The following is a 12,637-nucleotide window of genomic DNA, read 5'->3' on the forward strand; positions in this document are numbered from 1 at the left end:
AATTTTGAAAACGCCGGTTTTGAGTAAAAACTAAGCATTTTTCAAAATATCTCTGTCCACACTAACACGGATATTTGGGCGAATCTCCTCTACTGGGCACATGCAGCACACACAGAGAACAAGCGAAGAGGAAACGGTATACTTGGTGCGTGTTTGTCCAGTTAGAGTAGAAAAACTTAAAAGGAATTGCTCTTGGCTCTCGCACAGGAGGACTTAAAACTAAAACAAAAACAAATACTGGAGTGTATGGAGGCAACCGACTGAGAGTTCATGGACAGTATGACCCGGCTGACGACGAACATTGAAAAACTGACTAACTCTGTTGCATTAATAAAGCACCTTGTTAAATGTATAAAACATGTCTGCATCAGTGTTACCTTGTATTTCCATAAAATGTTACATTAGGCTGTTACACATCTATTGTCAGAGAAGTACTTGCATAAATAGGTAAACCACCTTCATACAAGCAAGGACAGAAAACAGGGCAAAGTGAGTGTACTTATTTATTCAGTAAGCTATGGGTCAAAGTATTTGGTGAGTACATTTCTAACTCTTCTGGCTTCAGTCTCGTTGCCGTCTCTTCTGAAATTGTTAGGTTCTGCGAAGCGCAGAATCAAATATCACTGTGTGATATCTAGTATCAATTGTTTGGCAACAATAAAGTAATAATAATAATAATAAGAAGAAAACAATGAAATGCCGCGCTGCCGCCATTTGTCCCGGCATGTCATGACAGCGGTTTTAAAAAGCTCCGGTTACCCCATACACAATGCAACGGATATTAGGCGTTTTCAGATTTATTCACTCTGGAGACCGTTTCTGAAAATCTCTGTTTTTGGGGGCTGAAAACGCCGTTTCAGTGTGGACGGAAGGTCAAAATGAAGTGAAAAAGCTTCGTTTTCAAAATTATCTGGCGTAGTGTGGACGTAGCCTAAGACATTGTACTTATGTGCTGCTCATTGCTGACCCCCAGGATATTGATGATAAGGTCTTTGTGATGGTAATTAATGGTTGGACTCGGTCTCAGTGAAAATAGTCATTACCTAGCACGCCTGTGCATTACCTAACCCATATTTGAATGATGCCTATTGTGTTTAGGCATGTGTTTTTTCATTTGCTGAGGAGTTATGAATGATATTGAACATTGACAATGAGCGAACATCCCCAGTTCTGATCATGTGATGAAAGGAAGGGCAATGATGAAGCAGTAGGTTGGCCTAAAACACTACCCTGAGGAACTCCAGTAGTGGTATCCTGGGTCTGGAATACTTAACTCCCAATGCCTACAATCATCTCTCTTTGTGTGAGGCATGACTTTGATCACTGGAGTGTTTTGTCTTGGATGATGATTTGCTTTAGTTTTACTATGGTGCCTTGATGTCACAGTCCTCAATTGCTGCCTTGATGTCTTGATTTCATTTTACCTCTGGCGTTCAGCTCTTTTGTTCACGTTTGGACCAAGGTAATGCTGTGAGCTCTGGAAATGGAGTGGATCTGGAAAACCTTACACAAGTCCTCAGTGAGTAGGCTATTGGTGAATGTGCTGCTTGTTAGCACTGTTTAAGGTAGTTACATTTATTTCACTGTCGAATAACTGATTGGGTGAAAATAAGCCAGGCTGGATTTGTCCTTATTGTAAATGGGACAAACTTGGGCAATTTTCCATATTACTGAGTAGATATCAGTGTTGTAACTTTCCTTGAAGAGTTTGCATAGAGGTACAAGTAATTCTGGATTATGTATCTTCAGTATTTTGGTTGGGATATTCCCATAGTCTCTGGTGTATCCAGTGCTGTCACCAGTTCCTTGGTAAGAAATTGGTTATTTTTGGAAAGGGTGGCAGGACAATTTAATTAGTTTTGAAAGATACTTACACTTCCGTTTGTGTAAAGAGGGTAATTTTTAACAGATGCAGTAGTCAAAAGGTGGCAACACATGACGATGCTAGTCTGTGGAGAATTTACTTAATGTATCTTGCAACAGGCACACTCTAATTTACCGCACTGTTCCTCTCCCACTTCAACCAAGACACCAGTGAAATTTGCCTTAAATTCCCTGTGGAAGAGTTGATATAAATTACAGAATTCCTCCTATTCCCTCTCAGTTGCCTGCACCTTTCAGTGTTGAGACACAACAGAATAATAGCCAACGTGGTGGAATAACCCATAGCACACGGCTGTGCCTACCTCTATTTAACAGCTTAACTATTTCATTCTGTAGTTGGGTTCAGACTTAAGCACCCCCTGTTTTAATCAATAATACACTCAATCTGAAACCTGCTCAAATGGTGTAAGTGGTAGTTGGCTTCCGTTAAATTTTCCAAAAAGGAGAAGGATTCAAATTGCTACCTTTACTTCAGGAAAGGGTTCCAAGATGGAATACATTAAACAACGCACATTCATCTCTGCCAAATGGTTCCAAAATTCAACCCCATTGCAGGCATTCCGTGTCCACTGGCTGAAGGGGACCTTCCTGAAGAATCATGGCTGATGGGTATGAGATGACAGCACCAATTTACCACAAATGGACACAATTTTAACAATTTCAGAGGGGCTAGTTGGTGGCATCAAAGATAGAAGTCACTGAACCACCTCTGGACACAAAATAAGTTCAATCTTCACATAAAGAAAATGTATTGCCCTAGCTATTGCGATCCGATGGTTCTGGAATATATATACTGCAGATGTAAATTTTTATGAGCTCAATTAATGTTCCTTAACAGTTCCAAAATCCCATTTAAACATATTTGTTCTGTGATCCAATTTGGCACATTTCCTGTTTCTTCTTTTGTTGTTCCTTCCTCCTTTATCCAGAGGTCATTTCAAAAGCTGAGATAAGCAACACACACCCCCAGCTTGAGCATCCTGTACTTACCTAGTGAGTTGTCACTGGAGTTCTGCTGCTGGGTTTCAGCTTGAGCCCTCGTCTGACTACTCTCACTGTGTGCACTGCCTTCTTTGCCAACGTGCTCAGCTTCTCCATTTGTCATCAACCCATGTGCCTGAGACAGAGAATGAACAAGTTACAGGGTGGAAGTGGTCCCAAACTCTTGCCAAGCTCCTACACACGTGCACAGGAGCAATGCTGAGCTTAACTGCTCATTTAGCTCTCTCGGGAGGCTTCAAGTGGCTAATCAAAGTAGCAGCCTGAGCCCTAGTCTGCACTGAACTTTCTGATATAACTTGATGCCATTGGAGTGACATGAAAGATGGCTGCAGCTCCTGGGCATGTGGGTGTGTTCTTCCTTCCCCACCACTGATAGAATTAGTGCTATATCACCCCCCCCCCCCATATCTTACAAGCTTTCTTGTGTCCTTTTCAATGTTAACAAAGTGTCTGACCTGATAGATCTCTTTCCACAGATGTAGACTGACCTGCTGAGTATTTTCAGCATTTTCTGTTTTTGTTTTAGATTCTGAACATCTGCAGTTGTTTTGATTTTTATTTGACCCACACTACCTTGTTTAAGCAGAGGTTCACACTCAATTAATGTGTATAGAAACTGATCTGGGAATCATTGCAGGCTGGATGCATAGCAAAGACAGCTGGACAGAAAGATGGCCTTAGTCATAAAATGTATGTTTTACTCGGCTGTGTCTTGCCTCAGAGCTCATTCCTCATATACACTCAGTGGCTACTTTATTAAGAACATCTGTACAGATGGTCGTTACTGCAAATATCTGATCAGCCAATCATGCGGCAACAATTCAATGCATAAAAGCACGCAGAAATGGTCAAGAGGTTCAGTTTTTGTTCAGACTAAACGTCAGAATGGGAAAGAAATGTGATCCAACTGATTTTGACTGTGGAATGATTGTTGGTACCACATGGGTGTTTTGAATATCTCAAACTCCTGATCTCTTAGGATTTTCACACAACAGGCTCCAGAGTTTACAGAGAATGGTGCGAAAAACAAAAAAAAATCCAGTGAACGGCAGATCTGTGGGTGAAAATGCCTTTTAATAAGAGGCTTAGAGGGGAATGGCTAGATTGGATCAAGCTAACAGTAAGGCAGAGTAACTCAAATAACCACGCGTTACAACAGTAGTGTGCAGTAGAGCATCTTTGAATGTACAACACACCAAACCTTGAAGTGGATGGGCTATAGCAGCAGAAACCACTGCTCAGTACCCTCTTTATTAGGTAAAGTAGGTTCCTGAGTGTAATTTGATCTGCTGATCCAAGTAGAAATAGGAAATGAGGGATGAATGTGTTGCTGGTGCTGCAAGGGTGACTTAGGAACTTGGATAATTGGAATTGCCTCTGAGGCAATTGAACCTTACAGTGTGGGACCCAAAAATCCTGCACCTTCCACCAGCAGCAGCAAGAGGGAGACTGATGAAACACAGGCAGACGATACTGAGCACCCATTTGTTTATTGCTCTCATCCTCATCGATTTTAACCTTGTTCAATGCTTTAGTCAGCAAGGAATAATGAAGCCAACCAAATGTTAGTAATCAATGCAGCGTACACCCCACAGCGCTGGCCCTAGCTGTACTCCAGCTGAATCCCCTTGAGATCACAGAAGTGCCAGATCATTCAGTCAGCTCAAAGATACTGTACATCCATAAAAGGGAAATTACAGGCTGCAATCGGTTGCAGTTCAGAAGTATATTTAGAAGAAGAAGAGTATCCAGCAGGTTTGTAAGTTGTCTGAAAGATGTCGCCATTGCTCACTGGTGCCACCTTGCTAGAAGTCAAGTACTGTTCATACAGATCGAACTATTACACAGTGCAATGAGGTAGAAGAAAGTGAAAAAATAACAATGGAAAATAAAGCTACAGAGAAAGTGCAGTTTTGGGAGAGGTTGGACGGGCTGAACTCGTTTTCCCTGAACCAATGGAGTCTGAGGAATGATCTAATATAAATATATAAGGTTATGAGAGACATAGGTAGGGTAGATACTCAGAATTTAATGAAAGGCCTTTGAACAACAGGGCGCATGTTTAAGATGAAGGGAAGAAGTTTTAAAGAGGATTTGAGGGGTTTTTTTTACACAGTTGTTAAAACCTGGAAAATTATTCTAGAAGTGGTCTAATCAGAAACAATTACTACATTTAAGAGGCATTTAGACAGACAGGCAAGGCACAGGAAGATATAGACTTAACATTGGAAATTTGGATTAGTGTGAATGGGCAAATAGGTCAGCATGACTGATGTGGGCCAAAGGGCCTGTTTCTGAGCTATACCACTCTTCATCTCTGTTATTGGTGGGGACAAATTTCCCCCAAAACAATATATAACTCTAGCTTCTATTCTTCAGTTAAGTATATTATAAAAGGCAATGGGCTCCTTCAGGAGCTTTGTTCCAGCAGTCCACTCTTCATGCATAGAGTTCAGACAGGCTGTAGGACAGCAGAAGGAATCCTAGTTAAGTCTGCCTCATCCTCATCCAGTACAACTGAATGGGAACTGGGATATGGAGGCCCGACTGCTATCCTCTCCCTGGCCTGGAAGGATTGAGGCTTACAATAATACTGCCCTGGCTGCTGAGCACCATCTCTTTCCTGCTGATTACATGACCTGTAACAGTCTGCAAACTTTCCCTGTTGCTACCACTACAATGTCCTCCCCTCCCAAAACACTCACTTCTCAATATTCTTTTCTCATTATTATTTTTCCTGTACCTGTTTCTCAATATTATTTTATGTAAGTGAAAGCCCAGGACCCCAGACTAGAAGATGCTTTCCAGTCCCAAATCCGTACCTTCAGTCTCTCCTTCAGCATTACAACCTCATTTCTAAGTTCATCTCGATCAATCCTGATGGCTTCAGAATATTCCTTCTGTCTTTCTAAGGCCTAATGCATCAGTAATAGAAGATGGATGAGAAAAAGGAAAAGTGTATGTAAAAATAGACAGGAAACAGAATTCAAAGTGAGGAGATACAGGCAAGATTCAAAAGATTCAGGCAAAAATAATGTTTATATGTTCGCATCAGATTAAGTAAACAGTTCTCATTATTGTACATACTGTCAAATTCCTTTTGTTAACCCCTCAGAAGCTCTAAACATCTCAAAGGCACTGTGTGACAAAACAGCTTCAGGAAGGAGCCAAAGGGCAGCAGTGGGTAGGAACTCTGTGGCAGCGGCAAGTCGCCGGTTGGAAACTGTTGGTCAATGATGGAATGGAGTTTCTCACCAACAGAGAGGAAGGGAAGCAGCGACTGGTCAATGAGGAAGAACTAGTAGAAAGGGAATTGCTGCATCAGTGGGACAAAAGAGATGATGGGTCCAGGGTTCTGAGGGGTAATATCTGATGTTAGGCTGCAGTTCTGGGAATTGAGGAAATAAAGGTCATGTGATCACTGGAAGCATCACAACATTTTGGAGGAACAGTCTGCAAGAATCATGGGTCAGTGAAGAAGGGCATCACATTTTCTTATCTGCAGTTTTCCCACAGTGTTATCATTCCCTATGTTGTACCTTTCCATGCCATAGTCTGTAACCTGCATTGTGACTGACCTGGTACCTCATCCGCATGTGTCGCCACTCTCAGTTGTCATGTATACTGGTTTTCCTTGTACTGCATTACCATGGGTTAGCAACAAACCAAAGGATGGCCACTGTTTCCCACTGTGGCTCCTCCCACAGCCAGTCGTCTGGCTGTTCCTTTCAGCAGCGCACTTGGAACCCAAAATGTTATAGTACTGAATAGAGAACGCCTTCTTCATGCAGATACCATAGCAACATGATAATTTCCTTGCTTTTTATTCAGAAGGTGGCTCCAGAGACTTTAGCTCATAATCTAGGGCTGATACTCTACTGTAGTTCTGCAGGAGGTTGCACTATTTGAGGTGCTGGTTTTCAGGTGAAACATTAAACCAAGGCTCTGTTTTCTTCCAGATTGGATGTACTATTTACATTGACTGTTTAATCAATATCACTAAGAAAGATCGTCTGATCATTTTCACGGGCTGCTGTGGGATCCCAGTGTGTGAAAGCTGACTGCCAGGTAAAATAATGACCATGCTGCAAAAGTGCTGGCTGCAAAGTGTTTTTGGCAGACCAGAGAAAAATATTGGTTAACCACAAGTGTTCCTTAGATCAGAATGTAAGAATGAGGCTTTTTTTCTGTGGACAATGGCAATGTTTTAATCCTCTGGGAAAAGTGGCAAGAAACCTATAACTGCCTTCACACAGCATTTAAAATGTGGCCAAATCTGGAAGAATTGGTCTGACCAACATTGTCCGTTCTGTCAATCACCAGAGGTCTAAGTGCCGTGGGGTTAACAAAATCTGGTCATCTGATTTAAATGCTGAGCAAGAAATGGGTAGCCGCGGTGTCAGGTCCTTCATGCACAGGTAGTTCCTACCCCAATTTTCTTGTCTTTCCATTCCAGCGTCTCCTGGAGGTCGGAGATTTCTTGTGCAAAAGAACGCTGTTTCTGGTTCAGCTCTTTGATTTCCTACCAGTTGCACCCAAGCCATGGAGAGCAGAAGATAAAAGAGAGAGAGAGAGAGAGAGCGAGAGAGAAGGTAGAAAAGGTAAGAATGGGGAGGAAGTGAAAAGAAGCCAGAGAAAGGGTGAATATGAGAAATGGTGTCATACTGAAAGCAAACCATACAATAGCAACAGTTCTCACATAGATTAAAATTAAAATGTCACCTCAGATGTTTTTTTTAAAAATCTGAGATAGCAATAGCGCACTATTCCACATTCTAAGTGTCACTTAGTGGAGACAAGAAACACATTTTGGGCAGTGCTATATTCTATCCTCACCCCAAGCCCACTGCCATGATCTCAGGTGACGTGACATGTTGCCAGCGTCAAGGGAGTAAGAGACAGGAAATGGTCAAGATTTCAGTGTTCACTGCTTATCTGTGTATACAATATCATTTTGTGAAGTATCTGCAGAAAAACTTTGAACTTACAGTTGCCTATCAGTTTAATTTACCATCCCACTTTGCCCTTTCTGTCTGTGGTCTCCCACATTGTTACAATGAGGCCCAAGACAAGCTTGAGGAACAACACCTCATCTTCCACCTGGGCATGCTGTAACCTGCAGGACTCAATCTCAGATTCAAATTTATAAAGTTAATTTAACAGCTTCTGGGGTAGTGTACTCAAGTTTCATGAGCAGTGCATGCCCATGACTAGTCTTCACATGTGAGATGGAGCAGGGCTAAACGTCCATTCATAATGTACACCAAAAAAAACAACAAAATAACAGCATCAGCAATTTAAACAGAACAATGAAAAGCATGGGTAATCCTCGAGAAACTTGAACCTTAGCCTACTAATTCAAAGAATACCAATCCACGGCTAATCCTAGACCAACCTGAACCTTAGCTTACTAATTAATGGAATTCCTATCCATGCCTAATCCTAGACAAGTTGGAATCTTAGCATTCTAATTTATGGAAAACCTATCCAAGGTATTCGATGAATTAGATTACTATCACTGTTACTGGCTATTGCCTTTCAGAAATGGTCAGTGGTAGCAGATTTGCTGCTCCCTGTCTGGAATGGCCTGTACCAATTCACTCACCATTAACATCTTTTCTCTCTCTTTAAGGGTCTCCTTCATTTCTTCAAACTGACGCTGCAAGATGCTATAAGCATGTTTTTGTCTCTCCAGTTCCTAGCAAGAAGAAGTAGTTAGGTGTTAGAGCTTCAGTAAACCAGGACAGTTGAAAATTGAGTATCTGTAATACCGGAGATAATGATGAACACTGTCCACAGATGAAACTCCAACCAGTAACCCACCGCAGGGCACCTGAAGCAATGAGAGACAGGGATCTATTTCCAGAAATCTCCACACAAACCATTAAGCTGGGTAGGGTGGTAAGGAAAGGAGAGGGTTATCTGTGGCTCTCCACACTCATAGGATGAGAATTTGTGTCTGAGATTTCCACTACTTGGTGAGAGCATAGCGAACTCAACATGTGGTTCTCTTGCGTAGTGTTGGATGTCATCATTATTGAACAGAATAAAAGTTCTACACACAAAATACTAGTGGAACTCAGGTGGTCAGGCAGTATCCATGGAGAGGAATAAAGTGTAAATATTTCAACCCTCATCAGGACTGGAAAGGAAGGAGGAAGAATGCTGGCATGAACATCAATTTCTCTCACTTCTGTTAATTTCTCTCCCTCCTCCTTCTCTCCTTTTCCATTCTTCATTCTGACTCCCCTCTTACCCCTTCTCTTCTCCTCACCTGCCCATCATCTTGCTTAGGTGGCCCCCTCCCCTTGCTCCCATGGCTCATTCTCCTCTCCATCAGGTTCCTTCTTCAGCCTTTTACCTTTTCCACCTATTTTCTCTCAGTTTCTCACCACATCCCCCCTCCCCCACCACCTACCTAACCCCTCATCTTGTTTCACTTATCACCTGCAGCTTGTACTCCTTCCCTTTCCCCCACCCTCATATTCTGCCTTCTTCCCCCTTACATTCCAGTTCTGATAAAGGGTCTTGGCCCAAAAGGTTGACTCTTTATTCCTTTCTAAAGATGCTGCCTGACCTGCTGAGTTCCTCCAGCATTTTGTGTGTGTTACTCTGGATTTTTAGCATCTGCAAATCTCTTCTGTTTATTAAAGGGCTATCCCACTCTGACATTGTCCTATGATGTTGAACACCCCATCTACTTACCTTGGTCTTTTCCTCATATCCCCTATGCATCTCTGCTAACTGTTCCTCCTGCTCCATCAGATCTTCCCTTAGTGTGTCCACCTGGTACATAAGGTTTGCTTTTTCATTGTCCAGCTGTGCATTTGATACCATGGCCTTTTTGTATTTCTCCTCAACCTCCATCAATGAGTCCTGGATAAAGGGCAAAAAACAAATTGTCAAAGGAGCAGCAAGCAAAGAAACTAGAACGTGAGGGATAGCATTGCTTTCCATTGGGACCAGGACAAAGCCTGCCTTAAAAAGCAAATATACAGTGACAGGGCAGAAGATCCTTCATTTTGTTAGGAGATATTCACTCAGTCACATATAAAAGAACACAGACCAACCAGTAGTCAACTTACTTCATCCACAGAAAGTAAAATTTGTGAAATAACCCACCTCTGGGATAATAGACTCAAACTCTCCCGGCTAGGAGAGACAGAGGCAAAAGATGGGTGAGTGATCCAGAGGAAGAAAGATTACAGAGAGAATAACCACAAGAAGAAGCTTGTTAGAATTTGGTTAATGGTAGGGTGAAAAACTGAATACATTCATGCTGTTAGTTGGAAGCTGGTCAGATGAAAGGAGATCGGTTTTAACTGAAGCCTATTGGTTAGCATCATCTGTTTACATAGGCAGCTAAACACCACTGGGAGAAGGGCTCACGCTCATTCCCAAACTAAATACCTTCAGCTCCTTCAACCCTTCCATGTATTTTCCTTCTACATCTTGTATCTGGTCCTTCAATTCAAAGATTTCCTATTGGTGGGAAAATTGGACAGTAGTGAGAATAGAAGGACCAAGAACAGAGAGAAATATGTAGATGCATAGAAAAGGTAGGTATCAGACAGCTGAAAACAGAAAGAAAATGGAGAGAGACCCATCAGGGCACAGTAGCAGCAGCCAGGCCAGTGGGGCTGTGGCCAGCTCTGAGGCTCAGAAACGAATGGTAAAGTCAGACAGAGCAATAGTGATGAGACTCATTAGGGGACAAACAGGAGATTCTGTGGCCATGAAAGAATCTCCAGATTGTGTATTGCCTCCTGATTGCTGGGGCAGAGGATGTCTCACAATGGCTGCAGAACTTTCTCAAGGGGGTGTAACGAGGTCCTGAGCAGGGAGTTAGGAGAGAGACTGAAAAGGAGGACCTTGAAAGCAGTCGTCTCTGGATTACTCCCGGTGCTAGGTGACAGGGGAAGAATAGAAAGATAGAACAGATGAATGAGGGGCTGAGGAACTGGTGCATGGGTCAAAGTTTCAGGACCCTCTTCTGAGAAAGGGGTGACCTGCACAAGAGTGACAGGTTGCACCTTAACTGGAGGGGAACCGATATCCAATTTGGGAGGTTTGCTGGTGCTACTGGGAAGGTTTAAACTGGTTTAGCAGGGGGATGGTCAAAAAGTAGGGATTGAGAGGAAGGTAGAGGTCATGAGCACAAAGAACAAGCAGGAGAAGAATAGACACAGTCAGATAGAAAGGTTAAAGTGTACGTATTTTAATATTAGGAATATTATGGGTAAGGGTGATAAACTTGAAATGTGGATCAATATATGGAACTATGAAGTTGTGGCCACAGTGAAGTTAAGAAAGGAACAGGAATGGATGCTTAATGTTCCAAGGTTTTGATGTTCCAGAGAAAATACAGAAGGAGGTAAAAGTGTGTGTGTGTGTGTGGGGGGGGGGTGTATGTGTGAGAGTGTGTGAGTGTGTGTGTGTGTGTGTGTGGGGGGGGGGTGGAGTTGTGTTATTAATCAGGGACAATATTGCAGTTGCCCTCAGAGGGACATAATGGAGGGCTCATCCACTGAATTGATATGGGTAGAACTCAAGAGTAATGAAGGTGCAATCACTCTGTTGGGATTATATTACAGACCCTGCCTCTTTCTCCTCTCCAATAACTGCCAGGCACAGGTAAGCAGGCACATTAGGGAAAGGTGTAAAGGTCATACTAGACCTGGTTTTGGGTGATGAGCCTGGCACTATGACTGACCTTTCAGTGGGTGAACAGTTATGGAACATTAAACACAATTCATTAAGTTTTAAGATAGCCATCAATAAGGATAAATATGGACCTTGTGGGAAAGTATTAAATTGGAGCTGGGCAAATTACAGGAGCGTTAGGCAGGAACTAAGGAGAATCAATTGGGAACAGTTGTTTTTGGGCAAGTCCACATCCAACAGGTAGAGCTGTTTAAAGACCAAATGTACAGAGTACAGGACAGTACAGTATGTTGCAGTCAGAAGGAAAGACAAAGATGGCAACGTCGGGGAATCTTGGATGTCGAGAGAGGTGATGAATTTAGTCAAGAAGAGAAAGTATGTAAAGCTTAGAAAGCTAGAATCAAGCAGTGCCCTTTAGGATTATAAAGCAGGCAGAAAAATACTCAAGAAGGAAATGAGGAAAGCCAGGAGGAGCCATGAAAAGTCCTTGGCATGTAGGATTAAAGAGAATCCCAAGGCATTCTATACCCCAAGTGATTTTCAAAATCCATGGTCACTCCTCGGAGAGGGAGCATTGAAATGGTATTGGGAACAGAGTCCATACACCAGGAGCACCCAGAAGCACTGTGTAGACAGCAAAAGGAGCATAGCACCTCCCAAGCACCGTATATGCTCACCCTGTCGGTCACCACATTCTCCATCTATGGAACAACACAGAACATAGAGCAGTACAACACAGGGACAGGCCCTTCATCAAACTAATTAAATTAGTAATCAAATGCCCAAATAAACTAAACCCTTCTGCTACACAATGTCCATATCCTTTCGTTTCCTGCACATTCATGTACCCACCTAAGAGCCTCTTGAAGACCTATCATATTTGCGCCACCACTTCCCCAGGAAGCGCACTTTAGGACCCTACCACTCTGCGTAACAAATCTTCCCCTGCACATCTCCTTAGAATTTATTCCCTCTCACACCAAATGCTTAATGCCTTCAGGTATTAAATATTTAAACCCTGAGCACAAAGATGCTGGCTGTCTACTCTACCTATGTGTTTCATATTCTTTTAAATCTCTTCCAGATT

At 42.5% G+C, this 12,637-nt stretch overlaps 1 protein-coding gene across 1 annotated transcript in view; it reads right to left on the minus strand.

Annotated features, from left to right (window-relative positions):
- The window catches only part of LOC134348749 (trichohyalin-like), a 143,189-nt gene that overhangs the window by 17,625 nt on the left and 112,927 nt on the right, over window positions 1-12,637 (minus strand). Inside the window, exons 17-21 of the mRNA XM_063052551.1 lie at window positions 9,592-9,762; window positions 8,492-8,584; window positions 7,316-7,408; window positions 5,709-5,801; window positions 2,875-3,001 (exon numbers count right to left, since the gene is read on the minus strand). Coding sequence (XP_062908621.1) covers window positions 2,875-3,001; window positions 5,709-5,801; window positions 7,316-7,408; window positions 8,492-8,584; window positions 9,592-9,762 — 577 coding nt within the window. The remainder of the gene's footprint in view (window positions 1-2,874; window positions 3,002-5,708; window positions 5,802-7,315; window positions 7,409-8,491; window positions 8,585-9,591; window positions 9,763-12,637) is intronic.

This window comes from Mobula hypostoma, chromosome 6 (assembly GCF_963921235.1).
Source record: "Mobula hypostoma chromosome 6, sMobHyp1.1, whole genome shotgun sequence".
NCBI lineage: Eukaryota > Metazoa > Chordata > Chondrichthyes > Myliobatiformes > Myliobatidae > Mobula > Mobula hypostoma.